The sequence below is a fragment of the Cupressus sempervirens genome, chromosome 3 (genome assembly GCF_028749045.1).
Source record: "Cupressus sempervirens isolate cs-2001-9-10 chromosome 3, ASM2874904v1, whole genome shotgun sequence".
Lineage (NCBI taxonomy): Eukaryota > Viridiplantae > Streptophyta > Pinopsida > Cupressales > Cupressaceae > Cupressus > Cupressus sempervirens.
Window position 1 is genome coordinate 475,881,350 of NC_143120.1, and position 26,044 is coordinate 475,907,393.

Below are 26,044 nucleotides of genomic sequence, written 5' to 3' on the forward strand. Positions count from 1 at the left end.
AACCCAACAAATTAACGATTTGCTACATGGAAGAAATCGGTTGGTCAACACATTTCTCGAATGTTCGGTTGAAGAGACAGCAACGATTTCATGATTCCGGAAAGAGCATAAAAGTCATTCTCCAAAATGGCAAAAATGGTTAATGCAAAATGTTAACCCTGGCAGAAAATGCATGTTAACTTGCAACTCAGCACATGAAGGAAATTGAGCTAGCTCGGTCAATGAACAAACTGCACTAGCTCAACACATGAAGAGAATGAGTTAGCATGAGATGTTAAACCCAATCAAAAAGCATGATAACCCACATCAAAGAATCCTGCCCTTTGAAGATCTCTCAAATCGGTTATCAGTGATGGGCTGAATGGGGGGCAAAAATGGCCAAGAGGTGGCATAGTCTTTTGTATTGTCCAAGTCACCTTCTTCATAGGATGAGCACCATTCCTCATTGATGTCCAAAAAGTGTGTTGGGAAAGCATGGAGTTGCATTGGCAATGTTCCTCTCAGTAGACCTCTTGATCGTGGATTTAAGCATGTGATTGGTATTGATGGGGTCAAGGAGAAAAATAATGTTGTTGCTGGTGCACTTTCTTGGAGGCCTACAATTGCTACACTTTGTTCTCTTAGTGAGATTTCACCAAATTGGAAGTGTCAACTTTTAGTTGAGTATTCTTAGAATCATTTACCATGCAAGATTATGGATGGTCAGATTTACAATGATAGATACACGATACTTGATAATGTTATCTATATTAAGAACAAGATTTGTTAGTCCATGGATCGAAATTGAAGGATATGGTCTTATATGCCATCCATGACACAACTTTGGTAGGACATCCTAGGTATTTCAAGACATACATGCAGGTTAGATAGAGATTCACATGGAAGGGTCTCAAGGATGATGTCTTGTGCCATGTTTGTGTGTGACTTGTTAGCAAAGCAAGAGCATATTTTCTCAGTAGGTCATCTACAACCATTGCCTATTCTAGAGAAGAAGTGGGAGAGTATATCAATACTACTCTTTTGTGAGTTAGTGGGAAGGATTGCATCTGTGGTTATGGATAAGTTGCTGAAGTTTGCACACTTGTCTATTGTAGCTAACTTTACAACACCTCAAGTGGCAGAGTTATTCTTTCATGAGGTGTTTAGACTCCATGGACTCCCCATGACCATTATTAGTGACTGAGATTGTAGGTATATGAGCATCTTTTGGCATGAGATATTCTCGTCATCATGTATAGAGTTGACCCTAGCACCAATTACCACCCTCAGACGGATGGAGAAACGTAGAACGGGTTGAAGGTTATTTGCCCAACTATGTTTTGATTTTGTAGAAGGCATGATTGCAATGGGTATTTAGGGGGGTATTGTTATAAATTATAATACTATGTACCACGTTTATTGCTATGACTTCCTTTTGAGCTTTGTATGGATATGATGCTTTATCTTTTGTGGAGTTGGCATTAGGTGATATTAGAGTGCCAAGAGCTTGTTATTGATTACAAGACAGTCAAGTATCCTTGAGGAACTTAAGGACAATATTCAACATGCACAAAGTTTTTAGAAGATGTATGCAGATTGACATTGGGTTGGGAGGACATTTGAGGTAAAAGATATGGTTTTCTTGAATCTACAACCTTACAACAAACATATTACACTTAGGATGATTGGGGCGGGGAAACTCAAGCCTCAGTGTTATGGTCAATATTGAGAATTAAGGGGGATTGGGAAAGTAGTGTATGAGCGTGAGTTACCTTCTGAGAGTAAGATACAAAATGTCTTTCATGTTTGCTTCTTGAAGAAAGCTTTCAAACATGTGAATCACCTTATTTGCCTCATTGGATGGGGAGGGCTGATTGGTTTTTATAATGTCCCCAATTTTATGAGCGTTAACTTTTAGAGGATTAGCCTATTTCCCGACCCTCATAGGCTAATGGAGTTGTTTAGACGGTCCATTTACCAGAGCTAGAGGTCAATTTCCACTTGAATGGTTAAGGATGTTAAGGATTTCCCTTCATCTAAGTTAGGTCGACATGCTTACTAAGTTACCATTTCACAAAAGTCAGGGTTACTATTTTGAGTAGGGAACCTGAACATATGGTAGCAACATGGAGTTGTTGGAACATCGATAGAGCTTCTAGTTTGGGACTCACTATTTATCCTAAGTCAGTTTATGGTCAATACTATATCTAGCAAGGGCACCTAGACCTATGATATGCACAGTAATTGACTCATTCATTAGTTGACTTAGTTTTAGGGACTTACAACTTATAGTAAGTCAATGATGCCCATTTTGCTATTTTTAGCAGTGCACCTGAACTCGGTATTAGTAGAGTTCATCAGTTGATTAAGTGGAATAAGTTCATTGGATCAAGTTTAACGTGTTAATTAATAATATAAAGTATTCCTTAAAAGTGGCTAATTAATTTAAATGAGTGCATTGAATGAACATTATAGTAAATGGAGTGAATCTCTTTATTATTTCCCTAAGTCAACATGGGGTGTAAAAGTAAATATATCAAATGTTTTAAAAGCACAATAGAAAATGCATCAAAAGCAAATATATTTGAAAGTTACGTGAAATGTATTGGATAAGATAGTTGATTGTTTTCTCCTTGAAATTTTCTTTAAAAGCCAAAGAAGTGGAAATCGACTCATTCTATTGTGTATTTGATAGTTTGTGAAATTGAAGAAATGGAGACAATGGTTTGAGTTTCAGACATGGAGAATTTGTCAAATTCTTCTGATTTTTCAACACTTTGAGGTGGTTAAATGCCTATTGAATTTTTCCAAGCGTTAGCTTCATCCAGAGGCCAAGGTTGATATAACTGGTTGCAGAATTTAGTGGGAAGAAGCTTCATTTTATTCCAGACTTTAGAGCAAGATCAAGGGTTGATATTATTGGAAGATCGCAGCTCATACTTGCATGTGAAGTCTTGAGGTAGCTACACTTCTTTGTGTGGTCAAGTGACAGCTAAATGAAGTGATGTTAGGGTTTGAGAGGCATATTTGAATATTTGGTGCCTTAACTACATAATTCCAGCCTTGGCATCTAATGATATTGGCTTCCTCTTGAGCAGTGCCTAAATTCTAATGTTCACGATTAACCACAATCAGATTTCCAGTTTTCTTTCATTTCATTTGAGTAATACGAAATTGCATGTTATCATCATTGTAATTATTTCAATTTGGAGATTAGCATGTAATGAACCCTTTTTGGGGGTCATTAATTATTTACGACTTTTTCTTTTATTTGTAACTTTTTTGCCATATTTTCTCTGATAATTACTTTGACAGATGCTAAGCTTCAACACTCACACCATTGAAACTAAGAAACAAAGCTGCTCAATTTGCCATGGGCTGCTGTAATGACCCGTTTAGGGCATTTTCCAGTTATCAATCATAATTAAGGTTTAGTTAATATCATGCTTCCTCCAAACTCAAGTAGGATCACTGACCATCACATATAGTCTTCTACTGTACCTTACCTGTCACTTTAATCCTCATTATTAATTCTGAATATAGATTATGGTAAGGCAAGTGTTATTCTTCCTCGATGATGATATAGACAATGTGTTCACACCTCCTCGTGATCAGCGACATAAACATAATCGATAAAGCCTAATTACTGTCACAATAATACTTGTGATTAATACAATAGTCAAACCTTCGATATTCTTGATTATCACTTTAAGGGTAGTAATCTCTTAAGTTGATATTCATAGGATTGATCGATAACGATATTATTGATAATAATATTAATTTTGTTTGGATTAGCAAATCACTCCTTTCATGATTACTTGTTACTCCCATCATTGTCTATAGTCTCTGTTCTGAAGTAGAATTGTATTCACCCTCTAGCACGTCCTCATCCTTAATTGGTGTGTCAATTATATGTTCGACATATTACAGTGACTTACACTGTTTCATAATCAATAATCTGACTTGATACGTGTCTTCTACAACCTTTGTATGTATTATTTAGCATGTAACAATATCCCTTGATATGACAAAACAAAGATTGATATGTCCTTCTCTACTGTCACGAGTATGTGGTAGAGCATGTACAACACTTATAGCATTACCTCTGCAATACCCCATTAATAATTTGTATTCTACTTTCCTCAGGAAGTCTTAAGAATTGTTTGATTCGTGTATGAAAGTGCATATAAGAGTTATGACTGTTAGTATTTCTCTGTTTTATGATTGCTTCTGCTGTAGGTGTGATTGTTTCTGATGTATGGTTGCCTCTGCTATAGGGTTGATTGTCTCTGCTGTAGGATTAATTATCTCTGCTATCTGTGTATTTCCCTCTGCTTGTGTTTGATAGTCCAGACATTGTCTTAAGTCTGCCTCGAATCTGTATAAAGCAACCTTTTAGATTGCTCTCATTTTAGCTTATAGATCTGCTACAAATCACATTAAGTCTTCTCATACCCTTCCTTAAGATTTGGTCACGTGCCTTCTTAATCCCACAGAATCTGATTTTTCATAATCTCAGATTTTCTTTATAAGTCTGCTCCTGAAAAAGAGATATCGCAATAAAAAGATGCCCAAATGAGTCTCAACATACCTCTCTTTAGACCTTCCAAGAGGCAACTCTTCACCAAGCAATACAACTTATCCAATCAAGTTAGGCCGTACATATCATATTTAATTTTGCATTTAAATACGTCGCCAAGGGTCACAACCAGGTCAGTCAGCAATATGAACAAATGTTTATTGCATTTTATCCTCGAGATAGGGCACCCATCTCTAGCAAGGTTGGCCCTCTATAGAAAATGTAATTTTCTATCTATTTCAACTAATTGAATGCACCATCATATGGAGAGGGGTCACCTATCATGATAGGATTTATATTCTCCATAAGGTGCCAGCCAAAATAATAGCAATTAGCATTATTTAATTTTGTTTTACGGCTCTTTGAAGTTGCCCCCCATAACCATAGTCAGCCCTCCTTAGAAATAATAATTAATGCCGTTAAATGAGGATTGCAATTTGAGGGAGAGATTGACCCTAGTGATGGTCTCCTAATATGGTGGGGACATAACAATCACCTGTGTTCAAGCATGGGAATCCTAGTATGAAAACCCTAGTGATCTTAGAGGACAATATCATACAGAGATCATATTTGAGCTTCATTGAACACAGATTACAATCACATTGCATTAATCCATTTTATAACACGATATGATATTATTATATAATTAGAATGTAATATTACTTTATAAAAATATTATTATTTTAATATCATTATTAATGTTACTTTATATAAAATATTTATTTATTATTTAAATTATATACAAATATGGGGACATCAGATAGCAATAAAATGTGATGTTTGTGCATAGTTGCAAGATTTTTTTATTTTTTATTTTTTAACGTAAGTGCTATTGCTATGGGATAGTGCCCTTTATTTATATGTAATGTTCCTAAGTACGGAGAGCTGGATAATGGACAGAGATGAGCTTAGGAAACCCATACGGTGTGGAAAGATCAGCCATATAGTCCAATGAGGGGGTTCATACGGTGGAGAAAGGAAGGGAAGTACAGATTGCTGTCCAAGATGGTCGTACGGTGCTAGAGCAAGGGCACGGGAAAGGTCGTAAGGTGTCAACAGAAAGGCCGTATGGTAAAAGGGCAGTACACAAGAGTTGTACGGTGGGTGTGTCAGGGTGTCTCCCATATTGTGGAGACAAATGGAAGGATGATGGTATGGTAGGCCAGGTAGTTGTACAGCAAGGTATGTCATCAGGCCGTATGGTGGAGTTAGCAGGCCGTACAACACATGGAAGTGCAATATGGTATGTTTGAAAAGGAAATCATTAGTAAGCACTTGAGTCAGAAGTGTTACAACCACAACTATGAAGATAATCTCGCTCATACATAATCACAATAAGTTTGGATGAATTCTTGACACAATAATAGAGACTTGAATACGAATAATCCTTCAATTAATATATGCCGGAAGATGATGCTCCGATTTGCCAAATTCAAGTGAAGTGTTACAGACGATGGAATAGGGTGAGGGTTAAATCCCACCAAAATTGGATAAACCAAATAGGGAAGGTCTTTCACTTCCGAAATGGTCAATAACAGGGAACTCCAACAGGAATTCGTAGTATAGAGAAGATGATATAAATTGCATACCTAATGACTACCTACAAGCCATACTTAAATATCCGACGGGGAAATTGTTCGAGGGTGTACAAAGATAGCCAACAACAACGCAAACTACGGAAACAAAATAAAAATGGGTCTGGGATATATTAAATCAATCGGCCCAATTACAATAGCTTAATTAAAATCTATTTTATAATGAGAACATTACAGTCCTTCCGTCTCAAATTTTTCTTTTCCTCAAGTAAATGCAATGCCGAATGCTGTAGAATGTGTTCGCCCTTCCACGTTGTGTCATCCAACGTTAAGTGTTTCCAATGTGCCAAATATTCCTTCACCGTGCGGTTTCGTAGGGTCTTCTCACGTACTTCAATGATCTCGGTTGGTTCCAATATGAGCTCTCCTTCTTCATTGAGCGGTGGAAGGTCTGCCACTACCGTGATATTCTCTCCCACAACTTTCTTAAGGCAGGAGACATGAAAAACATTATGAATACAACTCCCCTCTGGAAGTTCCAACTCAGGCAACTTTATTGATGCAGCGAACTACTCGATAAGGACCATAAAATCGTGGCTTCAATTTTCTTTCCCCTTTTCCTTCAATGACGATTGCTGATATGGTTGAAGTCTGAGATAGACCAAGTCTCCCACTTTGAAAGTTCTCTCAGTTCGATGTATGTCAGCATAGGTTTTCTGTTGATTTTGTGCCTATTGTAAGTTTTCCTTCAAGCATCTCAGTATGTCTTGTCCCTCTTGAAGCCAGTCTCTCGCCCTTGGTGTGCGACTGTCACCCAGAACTGTGTCGATAAAGGAAAGGGGTTCATGCCCGTATAGTGCTTTGAACAGTGCCATCTCGATGGACATATAGTAAGTGGTATTGTAACAATATTCCTCTAGTTGCATCTATTTGATCCATGCTCATTGCTGTGCCTAAACATAATTTCGAAAGTAACCTTCTAGCCACTTGTTCACAATCTTTGTCTACCCGTTTGTCTAAGGGTGATAATTAGTACTTGGCGACAATTCTGTTCCTACCAGTCGAAACAATTCTGTCCAGAAGATACTAATAAATCGTTCATCCCAATCACTGACAATGTTTTGGGGTAACTCGTGCAGATGAAAGACTTCTTTAAAAAATAGATCGGCTACCTGTGTGGCCCAAAAGTTCGAAGAGATGGTGAAGAAATGTGCGTACTTTGTCAGTTTGTCAAGCACCATGTAAATACAATCCTTTCTATTCAGCTTGGGAAGTATAGTAATGAAATCCATCAAAATACTTTCCCACTTTTGTTCTGGAATTGGCAGAGGTTGTAGTAACCAGGCGGGTAGAGTATGTTCGGATTTGTTTTGTTGGCAGACTGCACACTCTCTTACATACTACAATACATCTCCTTTAAGACCCTTCCAGGAAAACCTCTCCCTAAGATGTCTGTAAGATTTGAGGAAGCCTGGGTGTCCTGCTAAGGTTGAGTTGTGGACTTCAAGATTTTAGGCTTTAATTTGGATTCCGGCACTAAAAATATCCAATTCTTATAGTAAATGATGTCATCCACTACTTTGTACTGATCATCCTGGGTGTTGCCATCTATTAGCTCACAGGCAAATGTGTTTTTCGAATATTTTGCCAACAAATGTGCTTTCCAGTCAGCTGAAATTTGGGTTAGTAAGCAAATAGCAGGTTTTCCGGACAAAACATCTGCAACCACATTGTTCTTTCCTTTCACATATTCAATGTGAAAATCAAAAGCCTTAACCTTGCTTACCCATTTTTGTTGTCTCTTGTTCGAGTCCTGTTGCTCTAGAAAAAATATCAGACTATTGTGATTCGTACGAACAACAAACTTGGCACCCACCAGATACTGCCGGAACTTGAAGTGCATGTACGATGGCCAACATCTCTTTGTCATAAATGGAATATAAGCGTTCTGTTTGGGTAAGCTTCCTACTCTCATAAGTGATGGGGTGTCTATCTTGAATCAGTATCGCGCCAATGCTTTCTCTAGATGTGTCGCACTCCGGAATGAAAGGTGAGGCAAAATTAGGCAATGCAAGTATAGGACAAGTGCTCATTGCTTCTTTCAGCGTATCAAAAGTGAGTTGTGCTTTTTCATTCCATTGGAAGGAACCCTTTCTTGTCAAATCTGTTAATGGGGCGCTGGGCTGAGAGAATCCTTTTACAAACCTCTGGTAATAACTGCACAGTCCAAAAAATCCTCACAACTCCGTGAGTGATTTCGGGGGAGGCCAATCAAGGATAACCTGAATCTTCTCCTGATGAACTTGAATGCCATATTTACTGACATGTCCCAGGTACAATATTTCTGTCATATCGAATTCACACTTGGATTGCTTGGTGAACAAAGACTGATTCTTCATGATCCTTACGACTTCATCCAAGTGCTTTAGGTGCTCTTCCCATGTCCTGCTATAAATAAGAATATCGTCAAAAAATATCAGTATCTACTTACGCAATTGTTTGTTGAAGATGCGATTCATACATGATTGGAATGTAGCAGGTGCATTTGTTAATCCAAATGACATGACCAAGAACTCATAATGCCCGTAGTGACAACGAAAGGCCGTCTTTTCGACATCTTCTTCCCTCATGTGGATCTGGTGGTATCTAGAACGAAGATCTATTTTTGAAAAATAGACTGCGCCATGTAATTCATCTCGCAACTCATCTATCCTTGGAATGGGATATCTATTCTTTATTGTTTGTTCAACGCATGGTAGTCCACACGTGTATCGTCCCGTCCTTTTTTTTTTTTGACCAATACCATTAATGATGCAAAGGGGCTAGAACTGAGACAGATCCATCCTTTCTCCAGCAATTCTCGAATAGTCTTTTTGATCTCATCTTTGAATTTCTTGGGATGGCGGTAGGGTGTGGTTATGATTGGCTTGGCTCCAGCTTTTAACTCGATGGTATGTTCAAACCCTCAATGAGGCGGTATGCTAGGAGGAATGTCAATAAAATATTAAAAACTTTATCATGTTCACTCAAAATATTCTGGAGATCATCAGCTTGGGGGTGTGTTTGTTGCCCTTTTATAGGTTCTGCCAAGACAAAATAGTGTGCAGCCCAAGCAACATCATTATGCCAAAAAATTGCCTCTATTTGATGTGCAGAAACTTCCTTCGGACCTTCATTTACTATTCTGCAGAGAACAACCTTCTTTCCATCGACAACAAAAGTGAAGTCCATCCATTTGAAGCTCTGAGTGTATTCATCAACTGTCTCCATCCACCGTATACCTAGAATAACCTCCATTATCATCAAGGTCCACTATGAAGAAATCCTCGTCACAGTGTGATTCGCCATTGTGATACTTAGCTGAGGAACAAGGTGTGTGCAGGGAGGAGGGTCCCTTCGGCAACCTTGACCTGAAATCCTACGTGCGTCTCCGTAGGTAGACCTCTTCGTTTCACCAGAGAGGAGTTTATGAAGTTTAGAGTAGCTCCGTTATTGAGCATCACCATAACCCTTTGTCCTTGAAGGGTTCCTCGTACAAGAAACACTGTGCGTTTTAGGCTACCAGCTAGGGCAATAGATCCTCTACGCCGTACCAATGCTGTAATTCTTCTGTACGGTTCAAACTAACTATTTTGGTGTCCTCGTGGGGTTGGCTATCTTCTGTGGGTATATCTTCCTATTTGTCCTCATCATCGGACATGACCTCAATGTAGTGGATCTTTCCTTTCCTGAGGCATCTGTGTCCAGGTTTCCATGGTCCTTTGCAGTTGAAACATAGTTTCTTCCTTTGGAGTTCTTGTCTAGTAGCTTTGTCCAATAACAACTTCCTCGGCGGAGGTTTATTATCTTTTTCCCTCAGAATCATCGACGGTTTGGAATGTAACCCCGAGAGGATGATGCGGATGATGATGCCATACCTTGTGCTCTCTTAATAGCCTCCGACAGGGTGGCAGGATTGGATCCCTTTACCTAACCCTTTAGTGTATCTGTTAGTCCGTCCATGAAGAGCGCTATCCGTCTTCTTTCAGAAATGTTTGTGACCAAAACAAAGAGTTTTTGAAATTCTGCAATGTGTTGGTTCTCAAAACCATAGATTAGAATCCTACGAGCCTTGCCTGCTCGATGCTGGAATATCTAATTGGTTGTGGCCAACTTGACAGTATCAATCAATTCGATCTGGATCCTCTTTGCTTTTGATTTTACAAAACCAAGGCCGGTGCACTTGATCCTGGACAACAAACTTGGATCCAAGACGTTTGCTGAAATAAGATTAAAAGTGAATTATTAAATCAAATAGATATCAAACCCTTAAAAGAAAAAGATTAGAATATTGCCAGCATACAGATTGAGAATTATGAGCGAGTTAATGATTAGTGCTGAAAATAAAAAGGGCGATAGAGTCAAAACTATATGTTTTCATGTAGAACTATGATATTATGTATATTAAATCTATAAACAATTCGATTATCAAGATGCGTCAAATTATTTTGTTCTTATGCGTATTTAAACTGGTCTATAATATTTTAACCCTTATAGAGACAAAATAGATACAAATAAAGAAACAATTATAATTTCACAATATTTGTATTTATCGGGTTTAAATAGGGACGAACGATTTGATCCACTTATCCTAATAACAAATTATTAATAGAAAATAAAGATTATCATAAAAGGACAAACTATACAGTAATTTAACTCTAAAGCAAATAAAAATCTTACTGATTGTATTGTAGGAAAAATCATATTGAAGACACTCAGATGCTGATGCTTCACTCAACACAATTTTATCTCACACAAAATTGAAATGTACGCCCAATAATTCAATATCCAATAGCTTGTTTCAAACTTCAATCTCTTCCAAGAAAGGAATTTTAATAACATATATGCTTTAGGAATGCAGAGAGTTTGTAAGAAATAATGAACGGTGGTTTGTTTGATTTTTTCATTACATATTTATAGAGGATCAAAAGGTATCAGTTACCTTTCCAAACCTTGCACCTCTTCATTAAAACTAACTAATATTTAATTTAATACAATTGTAATTATATTGAATTATAACCAGTGGTTTGATGAGCAAAGCGCCTTCTTCTCAATGATCATTATTGCAAGGCTCCTCCAAACGTATAAATGCCTCAAATCTCCATAACCTTAATTCACGCAAAATCCTTCTAACGCATTTATTCATAATTCCTGCAATGAAACAAAAAGGAAATGTTAGATATGAATCACTGGGCAATGATTGGTAAGAAACAACGTGTTAACGACTCTTCTCCAACAAAACCTGTCCATACTATATCGGGCTCTGAATATTTCTCAGAAATCCACGAATCTTGCTATTCGAGCGGTTGCTGTGCCTTCTTCAAACATCTCTGTTGCTGTCTTTACCAATGAATACTATGGGCGACTGTCCAACCTTTCTATTTCATTTTATGCATCATATCCCTACACGATACTTAGCAAGAAGATAATACTTCCAAGAAATGTTCGATTTTGTTCCTCCATCAAATATCACTGCATCAATCTTTAATCGCAACTATGCAAGGACTTGCAGAGATGGCACAAATTGTTTCGCTCTTTACTTTTAACTCCACAAATATTCATGTCAGGTGAGAAAATTGATATTCATATGTCTTTACTAACATTGGCATTGGGCTTCAATCATTCTCGATTGTATGCTCCCATAATATGGACCATGATTTTGTTTACCAGATTTTCCTCGTCTTGGCTCGTTATGTTCTATTCTCTTTTCCACGCAGCTGACCTCACTTTATGATTCTTCTGTCATATCGATCAAGTCTGAAGCTTCTTGCACTATGTCACCCAGTGAGCCTGGTTATTGCTTTGTACTCCATTTGTGACAGCACAGAACTTTATTTCTTACACGATGAACATTTGCCTCAGTTTAGTACACAGGTGCGTATATAAAAACATCTACTCTGTTTTGATTTTCAATCCCCTCAATCTCTACCTTAGATGATACCCACATTCAGTTTTAAAATTCTTATCTTGATGCTGGTAGAATTGAACTCGGTTTCATCTCTGTTACTTTACAACATTCTAATTGCAGATATTTCCATCAGACACAAATATTTGACTAGAATGTTGAGTAATCACATAGAATTCTGGAACTTTCAGTATGCTTGTTACTCCTTTATCAGATATGATCATCATAACAATCTTCTACAGGTAATTGCTCAATATCAGATATGTACAGGATGGTGCTGTATGATGCTTTGGCTTATTCATAGTTACAGTGATATTTTCTATTGTGACAAATCTGGAAATCAGAATCGTTTACATCCTCATAAATACGAATGATGAAATATTGAAGTATATACATGCTGCTCAAGTGTTTGCCTCCTTTGATATCACTGAATGTTATATTTCAACCTTTATACATCAATCCTTATCATAAAAGGATGTGGCAGAGATATTTGGTGTTCTTCATTTGCTTATTCTGATCATCAAACTTCTGTATATCTGCATAGGATGACTCACAGTAGTCACTTAGTTATACCTGTCAGTAGCAAGTGTATTGCAGATAGGAGTTTGTGATTTCCATTGGATTTTAAACATGGCCAACAGCAACGTGGTACATTGCTCTTGAAAAAGAGTACAGAATGCTTATACCCTGTCATGATCAGTTCAATGATTGCTAGCTTTTGTTTTCAAATAAACACCTTCAACATGCTGACATTTCATGTTCTCTATTTTATTTATGCCATTAATTTTGCCTTTAAATTTCAAATCTTACACAAATGGAACCTAGAATTTCGGGCTCCATCACAATGTATTGGTCAACTAATCCAGTTTGCCTTAGTTGTGCCAAATTTTTGAAATTGAGTTCCGGATCTTTACCATCAAATCAATCTATCAATCTCTCAGTGAATTCCGCATAGGTATTTATTTGATCATGCCTCAGTGTGATGGTGCCGTGATGCCACCATTCATGCGCAATTCTCTCCAAGTGTAAGGCCGCAAATTTAATTGCTTCTTCTAGAATGGGGTTAAGCTGGAAGTAAGTATCTTCATTATCCATGCTTGCGCAGATATTGATCTAGATCCGTCAAATGGTGACATTTACTTTACTCAACTTCCTCCTGAGATCATCATTAAAATATCCTTTGTTTCTACCTCCCAGACATCTCATTCTCAGATTTGCATAATCTTTGTAGGATATATCTGCCTCAAAATTCGCATTCTTCCAGTCTTCTCTCAACTGTTCTTGCATTTCTTCAAAGGTCGGCTACTTCCCTCCGAGCGATGTCTCTGTCCGTGGGGGAAAAGACGGCATGGAAGGTCGACAACATGCTGGATGAGGGCTTGCTTTACCCCACACTGTAATGTTCCCATTATAAAATAAATCATTCATCAAATTATTATAACAGGCCGATTGATTTTATGTATCTCAGATCCATTATTATTTTTGTTTCTGTAGTTTGTGTTGCCATCGGCTATCTTTGTACACCCTCGGAAAGTTTTCCCCGATGGGTATTTAAGCACGGCTTAGAGGTAGTCTTTAGGTATGCAATTTGGATTATTTTCTTTGTATTGCGAATTCCTGTTGGGATTCTCTGTTGTTTGCCATTTTGGAAGTGAAAGATCTTCCCTATTTGGTCATCTCGGTTTCGGTGGGATTCAACCCTCACTCTCTTCCATCGCTTGTAATACTTCGCTTGGATTTGGCAAATCAGAGCATCATCTTTCGGCACATATTTTCTCGAAGGAATTATCTGTATTCAAGTCTTTATTATCGCAATTGGCTTCCATAAAAATGTTTGTGTTTGGGTTCGAACAAGAGTGTTGTCACCGTGGGCTCAAATATCTGTCCGTATCACTTCCTTTCTCTCCCAAATTGCTTCTTCCTTGGCTATACGACCTTCTCCCTCCACCTACATTCCTGCACATCCATCTTGTCTTCCATCCTCACTTCGTATGGCCTACCGTATGGCCCTCACAACCTCATGCCATACACCCTCCTTTCCACCACATCGTACTCCACTCACCGTACAGCAAGCTACTTCACCGTACAACCACTGTACGGCCTGGAAACTAGGTCATCATATTGCCACATAACATCCCCACCATACGGTCTTTTTGGAGACATTGTACGACCCTCCCTGTGCATTGTCCTAGTATTGTACGAACATCTTGGACGCCTAAATCTGTACTTCCCCTCCACTATGCGGATCCTTCCATTTGCACTGTAAGAGTTTATCTATGCCATACTTTCAGCCCTTCCGTACTTGGGAACATTGCAATGGTGTTAGAGCGCTTCAATCCTGCTAGCCTGTGGACAGTGAATGAAAGTTTATAGCCGGAAGAGAAGGACACATTCCGTTGATCGAGTGGCTGTCGAATCGGAACTAGCAGCTGCCGAACTAGTGGCACTACTGAGGGAACTTGCCAAGAATAAGGCACAGATCACTGATACTCGGCGACTCATGGAAGAGACTGTGAAGAAGGTGGTGGACAATAAAATATCCGGAGAACAAAATGGTCACAGTGCGGACTCAGTGTCGGGTACATCAAACCGTCATCCAGCACGCTCTCGGCCTTCTATGCTATCTTTTCCCCCATGGACAGAGGCACCAGCTGGAGGGAAACAACCAACCTTTGAAGAGATGCAAGAACAATTGAGAGAAGACTCGAAGAATGCAAATCTTGAGGAAGATATATCCTATAAAGATTATGCAGATCTAGGAATGAGATATTCGAGAGGTGGGAACAGAGGATATTTTAGCGATGATCTTAGAAGAAAGTTGAGTAAAGTAAATCTGTCTCCATTTGACGGATCCGGTTCTATATCTGCGCAAGTGTGGGTAATGAAGGCCGATACTTTCAACTGAATCCTATGCTAGAAGAAGCAATCAAATTTGCGGTATTGCACTTGGAGGGAGTTGCGCATGAATGGTGGCATCACAACACCATCACTTTATGGCATTATCAAATAAAAACTTATGCGGAATCCATAGAGAGATTGATAGAGCGATTTGATGGTAAAGATCCAAAACTCAATTTCAAAGATTTGGCACAATTGAGACAAATTGGATCGATCGATTAGTTCATTGTAGAATTTTAGAAACTCTCTGTTTTGGTCACGGACATTTCCGAAAGAAGACGGGTAGTGCTCTTCATGGACGGACTGACAAAACCTCTGAAAGGTTGGGTAAAGGGGTTCAATCCTGCCACCCTGTTGGAGGCAATCAATAAAGCACAGAGTATGGCATCGTCATCGGCGTCATCCTCTCAAAGGTACTCACATTCCAAACTGCTGACATTTTCGAGGGACAAACCTCTACCCAGGAAGCCGTCGTTGGACAAAGCTACTAGACAGGAACTCCGGAGGAAGAAACTATGTTTTAATTGCAAGGGACCTTGGGAGCCTGGCCACAGGTGCCTCGGAAAAGGGAAGATCCATTACATCGAGGTACGAACAGGAAGAAATGCCGGTCAAAGACAACCAATCTCACAATGACACCAACATGGTCAGTTTCAACCATACAGAGAGAATTGTAGCTTTGGTATGATGCAGAAGAACTATTGCCTTAGCCGAAAGCCCGAGGTGCACATTTTTTCGTGTTCGGAGAACCCTTCAAGGACAAAGGGTTATGGTGATGCTGGATAGCGGAGCCACTCTAAACTTCATTAACTCATCTTTGGTGAAGCGAAGAGGTCTACCTACGAAGACGCACGCAGGCTTTCAGGTCAAGGTTGTCAGAGGGACTCTTCTGCCCTGCACGCACCTTGTTTCTCAGCTAAGTATCACAATGGTGAATCACGCGGTGACTGAGGATTTCTTCATAGTGGACCTTGATGACATGGAGGTTATTCTAGGCATACAATGGATGGAGACACTTGATGAATACACTTAGAGTTTCAAACAGATGGAAATGTTGTTGATGGAAAGAAGGTTGTCCTCCGCGGAATGGCAAATGAAGGTCCGAAGGAAGTTTCTGTGCATCAGATGAAGGCAATTTTCTGGCGTGATGACGTTGCATGGGAGGCACATTGTTTTATCTCGGTGGGATCTATAAAAGGACAACAGACACCTCCACAAGATGATGAACTCCAGGATATTTTAAGTAAACATGATAAAGTTTTCATGGACATTCCTCTTGGCATACCGCCTCATCGAGGGTTTGAACATACTATCGAGTTGGAAGTAGAGCCAAGCCGGTCATAACTACACCGTACCACCATCCCAAGAAATTCAAAGATGAGATCGAAAAGACGATTCAGAAATTTCTAGAGAAAGGATGGATCCGTCCCAATTCTAACCCTTTAGCGTCATCTATTGTATTGGTCAAAAAGGATGGGACGATGCGCATGTGTGTGGACTACCACGCGTTGAACAAAAAAAAATAAAGAATAGATATCCCATTCCAAGGATAGATGAGTTGTTGGATGAATTGCATGGTGCGGTCTATTTTTCAAAAATAGATCTCCGTTCCAGATACCATCAGATCCGCATGAGGGAGGAAGATGCAGAGAAGACGGTCTTCCGTTGTCACTATGGACATTATGAGTTTCTGGTCATGCCATTCGGATTGATCAATGCATCTGCTACATTCCAATCATGCATGAATCACATCTTCAACAAACAATTGCGTAAGTACTTATTAGTATTTTTTGATGATCTTATTTATAGTAGGACATGGGAGGAGCACCTGAAGCATCTAAATGAAGTCCTAAGTATCATGGAGGAATAGTCTTTATTTGCCAAGCAATCCAAGTGTGAATTCGGTATGACAAAAATATTGTACTTGGGGCATGTTGTCAGTAAGTATAGAGTTCAATTGCATTAGGAGAAGATTCAGGCTATCCTTGATTGGCTTCCCCCAAAATCACTCACGGATTTGGGAGGATTTTTCAGAGTGTGCAGTTATTATCGAAGGTTTGTTAAAGGATTCTCTCAGCTCAGCGCACCCTTAACAGATCTGACAAGGAAGGGGTCTTTCTAGTGGAATGAAAAGGCACAACTCACTTTTGATAAGCTGAAAGAGGCAATGAGCACTTGTCCCATACTTGCATTACCTGATTTCACTCGATCGTTCATTTTGGAGTGTGACGCGTTCGGAGAAGGCATTGGTGCGGTATGTATGCAAGATAGACTCTCCATAGCTTATAACAGTAGGAAGCTTACGTAGACAAAATGCCTATATTCCATCTATGACAAAGAGATGTTGGCCATCGTACATGCACTAACCAAGTTTTGGCAGTATTTGGTAGGTGCCAAGTTTGTCGTCCGTATGGATCACAACAGTTTGAAATATTTTTTGGAGCAATAGGACTTGAATGAGAGGCAACAAAAATGGGTAAGCAAAGTTCAAGCTTTTGATTTTGACATTGAATATGTGAAAGGGAAGAACAATGTGGTTGCAGATGCCTTGTCTCAGAAACCCCCCATTTGTTCACTAAACCAGATTTCAGCTGACTGGAAGGCACATCTGTTAGTTGAATACTCCAATAACACATTTGCCTGTGAGCTAATGGATGGCCACATCCAGGATGATTGGTACAGAGTGGTGGATGACATCATCTACTATAAAAATTAGATATTTTTGGTGTCAAAATCCAAATTGAAGCAGAAAATTTTGAAGGAAGTACATGACTCACCCCTGGTAGGACACCCGGGTTTTCTCGAAACTTACAGAAGTCTTTAGGAGAGGTTTTCATGGAAAGGACTTAAAGGGGACATGTTGCAGTATGCAAGAGAGTACGATCCGCTAGCAGAACAAGTCCGAACATACTCTACTTGTCGGGCTGATACAACCTCTGCTAATTCTAGAACATAAGAGAGAAAGTATATCGATGGATTTCATAATAGGGCTTCCCAAGGTGAACGGAAAGGATTGTATTTTTGTGGTGGTTGACAGATTGACAAAGTATGCACATTTCTTCACCATCCCCTTTGACCTTTAGGCTGCACAAGTTGCCGATCTATTTTTTAGAGAAGTCTTTCATTTGCACGGGTTACCCCAAAACATCGCCAGTGATCAAGATGGGCGATTCATTAGTATCTTTTGGATAGAACTGTTTTAGATGGTAGGGACAGAATTATCGCCAAGTACTAGTTACCACCCGCAGACAGACGGACAAATGGAGATTGTGAACAAATGGCTCGAAGGTTACCTTCAAAACTATGTCTCGACACAACAATGAGCATGAGTCAAATGGTTACATCTAGTGGAATATTGCTACAATATCACGCACCACATGTCCATCGGAATGACACCATTCAAAGTTTTGTATGAGTACGAACCCCTTTCATTCATCGACATAGTTTTGGGTGATAGCTACGCACCAAGGGCGAGGGATTGGCTTCAAGAGGGATAGGACATACTGAGATGCTTTAAGGAAAACCTACAATGGCCACAAAATCAACAGAAGATGTACGTTGAAAGACACAGAATGGAGAGGAGTTTCGAAGTAGGGGATTTGGTCTATCTTCGGCTCTAGCCATATCAAAAATCTTCATTGAAGGAAAAGGGAAAGGAAAAATTGAAGCCATGATTTTATGGCTCCTATCATATAGTTCGTCATGTTGGTGAAGTCGCATACAAATTGGAACTTCCAGAAGGAAGCCAAATTCATAACGTTTTCCATGTTTCATGCTTGAAGAAGGCTGTAGGGAAGAACATCGCGGTAGCCACAAACCTTCCACTGTTCAATGAAGAAGGAAAGCTCATATTGGAACTAGCCAAGATCATCGAAGTACGTGAGAAGACTGCGAAACTGCACGGTGAAGGAATATTTGGTGCATTGAAAACACTTGCCATTGGACGATGCGACGTGGGAAGGCAAGCACATTCTCCAGCACCTAGCATTACATTTGCTTGAGGACAAGCAAAATTTGGGATGGGAGGACTGTAATATTCCCGTTATAATATAAATCATTCATCAAACTATTGTAACGGGTCGATTGATTTTATGAATTTCGGACCCATTCTTATTTTTGTTTTCGTAGTTTGTGTCGCCGTCAACTATCTTTATACACCCTCAAAAAGTTTTCCTTGATAGGTATTTAAGCATGGCTTAGAGGTAGTTTTTAGGTATGCAATTTGGATTATTTTCTCTGTACTGTGAATTCCTGTTGGGACTCTCTGTTGTTTACCATTTTGGAAGTGAAAGATCTTCCCTATTTGGTCATCTTGGTTTCGGTGGGATTCAACCCTCACCCTATTTTGTTGCCTGTAATACTTTGCTCAGATCTGGCAAATCGGAGCATCCTCTTTTGGCACATATATTTTCTTGAAGGAATTATTTGTATTCGAGTCTCTATTATTAGATTTGGCTTCCATAAAAATCTTTGTGTTTGGGTTTGAACAAGAGTGTTGTCACCATGGACTCAAATATCTGTTCATACCACTTCCTTTATCTCCTGAACTGCTTCTTCCTTGGCCTTACGGCCTTCTCCCTCCACCTACATTCCTGCACATCCATCTTGTCTTCCATCCTCACTTCGTACTGCCTATCGTATGACCCTCACAACCTCACGCCATACACCCTCCTTTCCACCACACCGTACTCCTCCACCCACTGTACAACAAGCTACTTCATCGTACCGCCACCGTACGGCTTGGAAACTAAATCACTGTATTGCCACATAACATCTCCACTGTACTACCTTTTTGGAGACACCGTACGGCCCTCCCTGTGCATTGTCCTAGCACCGTATGGACATCTTGGATGCCTAAATCTGTACTTCCCCTCCATCGTACGGATCCCTCCATTTGCACTGTAAGAGTTTATCTTCGCCATACTTTCAGCCCTTTCGTACTTGGGAGCATTACAGACACCGAGTCCACACTGTGACCATTTTGTTCTCTAGATATTTTATTGTCTGCCAATTTCTTGAGAGTCTCTTCCATGAGTCGCTGAGTATGATCGATCTGTTTGTGATTCCTTGCAAGTTCTCTTAGTAGTGCCACGAGTTTGACAACTTTGGGTTCTGGTTCGACAACTATTATATCAACAAAATGGGTTCTTCTCTTCCGGCTATAAACTCTCATTTATTGTCCATAGGCTAGCAGGATCGAATCTCTAATACCACTGTAATGTTCCTAAGTAAGGTGGGTTGGATAATGAATGGATATGAGCTCAGGAAACCTGTATAGTTTGGAAAGATCAGCCACATAGTGCAATGAGGGGGTCTGTACGGTGGAGAAAGGAGAGGAAGTACAAATTGCTGTCCAAGATGGTCGTATGGTGCCAGAGCAAGGGCACAAGAAAGGCCGTACGGTGAAAAGGCAGTACATAAGAGTTGTACGGTGAGTGTGTTAGGGTGTCTCGTACGGTGGAGACAAATGGAAAGATGATGGTACAATAGGCCAGGTGGTTGTATGACAAGGTATGTCTTCAGGCCGTACGGTGGAGTTAGTAGGCCGTACGACACTTGTAAGTGCAATACGATATGTTTGAAAAGGAAATCGTTAGTAAGCACTTGAGTCTAAAGTGTTACAACCACAACTATGAAGGCAATCTCGCTCATACATAATCACAATAAGTTTAGATGAACTCCAGACACAATAATAGAGACTTGAATACAAATAATTCTTCAATTAATATATGCCGTAAGGTGATGCTCCAATTTGCCAGATCTGAGTGAAGTGTTACAGACGACAGAATAGGGTGAGGGTTAAATCCCACCAAAACTAGATAAACCAAATAGGGAAGGTCTTTCACTTTTGAAATGGTGAACGGTAGGGAACTTCAATAGGAATTCACAGTACAAAGAAGATATTATAAATTGCATACCTAATGACTACCTGCAAGCCGTACTTAAATGTCCGACGAGGAAAACTGTCCGAGGGTGTACAAAGATAGCTGACGACAACACAAACTACGGAAACAAAATAAAAATGGATCCGGGATATATTAAATTAACTGGCCCAATTACACTAGCTTAATTAGAATTTATTTTATAACGGGAACATTACATTATATGTTTAAGTGTGCAAAAATTACATTTGAAGATTGAAATGGAGTATAGCTACGACATGTTCAGTCAAGGTATCCTCCTCTTACATCCAAAATGAGGCACATGAAGGTAATCATGTAAGAACTAAAGAAAGCAAAGACCGTACAATTGAGAGAAGAAACAAAGTAGTGGAAACTCTAATGTAGGAGCGAGAAAGTAAACCTAGTTATCACGTATGTGGTGGAATATCTGAGTGCAATACTCTGCACAGTTGGTGAGGGTTTCAGTCATAGTTCCAAAAATCGCCATGAAATCGCTGAAATCGTGATAAGATTCATGGCTCCCGATTTTTTTGGAATCGGAAATCACTGGTGGCGATTTTTTCCTGTGAATCGCCTGAATCGCCAAAATCGGCGATTCATGGCAAAAATCGCCAAAATCGCCATCGTGAATCTCCAGAAATCGGCCGCGGCAGCAAGGATAGAAAGTTCAATTTAAAAAAAAAAACACATGTTTTATTTGCTTTCTAAGTTGACTTTCGTCTTTGTTATAACCCTAAAGAGCCTTCTATTTGCTTAGTATGAGTAGAAGAGAGGAAGAGTGAGAGAGAAGAAGAGAAAAGAGAATCCATAGGTTTCCAACCGGCAAGAAGGAAGAGCACCAAAGAGATCAGAAGTCCATCTAGGGAGGCCATAAATTGCATTGGGAGCATTAAGGAGTCAATATCAACACTCCTCAACTCATTTGCAAGAGGGTAAGTGTTGGTTTTTTTTTTGCATGTTAGTGTAGTATGCATTTTTTGTTAAATTTTTTTAGTGTTCATTTGCAAATCTTGAATTTTTTTATTTTTACTAAATTGCAAACTAGGGTTTGTTGTTTTGTAGTTTTTGTTTATTAGTTGCAAACTTTGATTTTTTACATGAATTTTTTTATTGCAGCAGCCCATTGCTTTCATTTTCCAATTTCCACAATGGGTAAAAAAGATGAATGCTGGAAATATAATGAAGAGTTTCCTGGGAGAACCAAATATCAAACAAAATGTATATTTTGCAAAGAAAAAATAAATTCGGGAGGTATCTATAGATTGAAATACCACATTGCTGGCATACCTGGCCATGATGTCACAGTTTGCACTCATCAAACCGCTGAGGCAAAACGTACTTGTTTAGTGGCATTAGAAAAAATTGAACAAGACAAGTTGACTAAGAAAATGCAACTTGAAGGGTTAAGAGGTATTGGCTCCCGTGCTCCCACATCCGCAACCGCATCTACATCTGCAAGTGCATCTGCATCAGCTTCCGCATCCGTAGGTTGTGTTGGAGAGGGTTCTTCTAGGCCTCCTTTTCATCCTAGTGCTAGTGCTCATGTGAGTGTTAGTGGTAGTCGGTCTCATACTGAGACAGAGTCCAACACCAACCTATTGCGGCCTAGAGTGCGGAAAAACAGAATGGATAGTTACTTTGTGCCCCGCACTACTCCTGGCTCCCAACCCACGCTTGAGTGCATGGGTTTGAACAAGGAGATTCATGATGCTGCCAGAAAAGAGATTTGCAAATTCTGGTACTTTTGCAACATTCCATTTATTGCAGCCAGGTAATTGATTCTTTTTTCTTTGTTATCTTCAAAGTTAAAGTTAAAAGTAAAAGTAAAACTTTAATTATATCTACTTGTTTTATGATTTTAGTTTTTGACATCTAAATTTCTAATCAATATCATTATCTATTTGTGACAGGACTCCTTATTGGCAGAACATGATAGATGTAGTTACCATTTGTGGTCCGGGGTTTAAAGCCCCAACTGAGGCTGAGTTGAGTGGATACCTCTTGGAGAAAATGGTTGAGGCCATGAGGCATGAGCTTGAGGACAACCGAAAGGAGTGGATCGAAAAGGGTTGCACCATCATGACTGATGGTTGGACAGATAGGAGGGGAAGAACACTCCTCAATTTTCTTGTATCCTGTGGAGGTGATTGATCATTCTACTTTCCTACATACATAATTTTGAATCGTGATTGACTATTTCAAATTTTGATTTGTTGATTGCTAATAGTAATTATAATTCGTTGTTTTGTTACTTGTAGGATATACCATGTTCCTCAAATCCATTGATGCTTCTGCTCATGTAAAAAACGCCACATACTTATGTGAGGTTATTGAGGAAGTTATAGCAGAGGTGGGGGAACATGTGGTGCAAGTGGTGACGGATAATTCAGCAAGTTATGTTGCTGCAGGTAAACTTTTAACTTTTTAAGTTTTGAAAATAAATTTATTTGAATTTTGAACTTTTTCTAATTCTAACTTAGAATTTCTAAGTTTCCTAAGTTCTAACATGTTTGAAATTTGAATTTCTAATTATCTTAAAATTGTTGTAGGCAAACTTTTGATGGAGAGGCACCCCACCATATTTTGGTCCCCTTGTGCAGCACACTGCCTTGACCTCATGTTGGAGGAAATTGGCAAACTTGAGTGGGTCAAGTCATGTGTGGAAAGGGCAAAAAACATATGCAAGTTTATTTATAATCATTCATTTGTCCTTAGCACAATGAGGAAGTACACAGGAGACAAAGACTTAGCTCGTCCAATGATCACGAGGTTTGCCTCGAATTTCATCACCTTGCAGTCCTTGTTGACATCAAGGGATGATTTGAGGAGCATGTTTGTTGGGCGGGAGTGGATTTCATCTTCCTATGCTACGACCACTGCAGGGATAGATGTGGTGGATTGCATATTTGATGATGATGGTTTTTGGAAACCTGCTAGAGAAATCCTTAAGGTAATTTTATTGCAATTTAACATTTAATATTTTACAGTTTACTATGCTAATTGTTTAATGATTTAGTTTTATCTTAAGTTATATTATTGAATTATTCTATGTTTAAGTTTTGACTCAAATTTTTGTTTTACTTTATATGTAGGCCACTAAGCCCCTTGTATCTCTCCTACGAACTGCTGATGGGGAGAAGCCCTCTATGGGCTACATATATGAGGGCATGGATAGGGCCAAGGAGGCCATTAGAGCTCAGTATGCAGGAGTGCAGGAGAAGTATGCCCCTATTTGGGACATCATTGATAGGAGATGGCAGAATCAGCTCCACAGACCCATCCATGCAGCAGCTTACTTTTTGAATTCGGCATTTCGTTTCTGTCCTGACTTCAAGGCGGATGAGGAGGTTCTCATCGGATTATATACAATGATCCAGAGGTTGAGTATTGATGAGGATAGCAATGCTGCAATTATTGAGCTTGATAAGTTCAATAATAAAGAAGGGCCACTTTTCTCTAGCAGGGTAGCCATAGATGCTCGGGAAACAATACAGCTAGGTAAAAATTAAATAATATATTCAATGTTCATGAATCTAGATTCTAAACTTAAAGTTGATTATGTAATTTTAGAGTTAACTTGTAATTTGTAATTTGTAAATGAGACTAATTATTTCTATTTTCCCTTATTTCAGATAGATGGTGGCAAATGTTTGGGGCCACAACCCCAAAACTTCAAAAAATTGCCATTCGTATTCTGAGTCAGCCAAGCAGCGCTTCTGGATGTGAGCGCAGTTGGTCCATGTTCGAGCACATCCACTCGAAGAGGAGAAACAGGTTGACAGTGCAGAGGTTGAATGATCTTGTCTTCGTTCATTACAACTTCCGTCTTAGGATTAGACAGATTTTGGGCACTGATTCCTCTCCGATCATTCTGGAGGAGATTGATCCAGAATCAGAGTGGCTCACAGAGGTTGTAGATCCAGTCTTCACTGAGGAAGACCGTGCGTGGATTGACCAGGTGGATATAGAGGCTGAGGCAGCTAGAGCACGCTCTTCAGGCATTGGTAGACGCACACGTGCACGCACAGACACAGGCCCTAGCGACGTTCGTGAGCCCATCTTATATGCGGGAGATATGGCTCGACAGTCCTCTAGGACCTACATTAGACGCCTTGCTACTAGGCAGATTGGATACTCAGAGGCTGAGGCTGAGGTTGTAGCCGAGCTTGAGGATGATGATGACTATGAGCCTGAGGCTTGAGCTGGAGCCTTGTTTTTATATTTTGTTTACAGATATTGATACTGAATCATTGATAGACATATGTTTCAAACTTTCATGGATCTTCATCTTAGATTCTTACATACATTTATGATTTGATGTCTTATGGATCATCTTACATACATTCTATGATTTAAATCATTATGATCATTTGATTTCTATTTACTTCAGCTAGCCTACAATTTACATTTTAGATAACATAGTTACATATGTGATGGATTTTATGTTCCATGTTTATGTATGTTAAGTTTTAACTTCTATTTGATGATGTTATAGTGTGCTTAAGTTATATTCAATAAAGGGTGCATGAAATAAGTTTTAAATTGTTAAAATCTTTAAATTTAAAGGGTTTTTTCAAATTTGCCGATTCATCGCCGATTCATTGCCGATTCACGATTCGATTGGGCCTTGCCGATTCCGATCCGATTCCGATTCACGTTTCTTTGGTTTTAGTAGAGGATTTTGAGAGCCACCAATCATTTGAAGTTCAGAGACTGATAGAGATAACCTTGCAGAATGCTATTCCTGTATTTCTTCCATGCTTTTTTGCGGTGTAGGTCTATTTCTTTAATCTCCTCTACCACTCGGTCATCTTCACTATCCTCCGAAGAGTCTTCATCATCATCAGAGTTGTGGTTGGAGAAGAAGCCATCTAGAAGGGGGTAGTAAGATCAAAATGGATTGGCAAAAAAGTGTTTCTCTTGCCAAGTGAGAGATATAGGATTGTCTCCACTATAGTGTTGTCCTTGACTGCTTTGATGAAACTGTAGAGGAGTTCGATGCATCTCTCTCTAGAGCCAAGGATATTGACCAATGAGGTAAGAATAACTCCATAGACGGAGCCATCACACCAATGCCTGTTCAAAGAAAGGGAGATATCCACCATGCCTATGATTCCTTCGTAAATGTCATCAACAGTTTAAAGGATCCAAAACTTGCCCTGCTAAAGAGTTCTTGCAATTCATATAGTTGAGTCCATAAAAGGGT

The 26,044-nt window shown here is 39.3% G+C and overlaps 2 protein-coding genes across 2 annotated transcripts in view; both read left to right on the forward strand.

The window, feature by feature from the left end:
• LOC149567221 (uncharacterized) overlaps positions 1 to 26,044 on the forward strand; it is a 170,712-nt gene that overhangs the window by 41,568 nt on the left and 103,100 nt on the right. The gene's annotated exons all lie outside the window — the stretch shown is intronic.
• On the forward strand, positions 22,694 to 25,198 carry LOC149567222 (uncharacterized). The gene is made up of 5 exons (XM_089820398.1): positions 22,694 to 22,981; positions 23,097 to 23,246; positions 23,388 to 23,788; positions 23,931 to 24,336; positions 24,471 to 25,198. Exons 1-5 carry the CDS (start codon positions 22,768 to 22,770, stop codon positions 25,037 to 25,039), a joined length of 1,740 nt encoding a protein of 579 aa, XP_089676524.1. The 5' UTR covers positions 22,694 to 22,767; the 3' UTR covers positions 25,040 to 25,198.

Coding starts and splice junctions, on each gene's coding strand:
- LOC149567222 (XM_089820398.1), top strand. CDS start 22,768: ATGATAGATGTAGTTACCATTTGTGGTCCGGGGTTTAAAGCCCCAACT. Junction 23,789..23,930: donor CTGCTAGAGAAATCCTTAAG/GTAATTTTATTG, acceptor CTTTATATGTAG/GCCACTAAGCCCCTTGTATC. Junction 24,337..24,470: donor TCGGGAAACAATACAGCTAG/GTAAAAATTAAA, acceptor CCCTTATTTCAG/ATAGATGGTGGCAAATGTTT.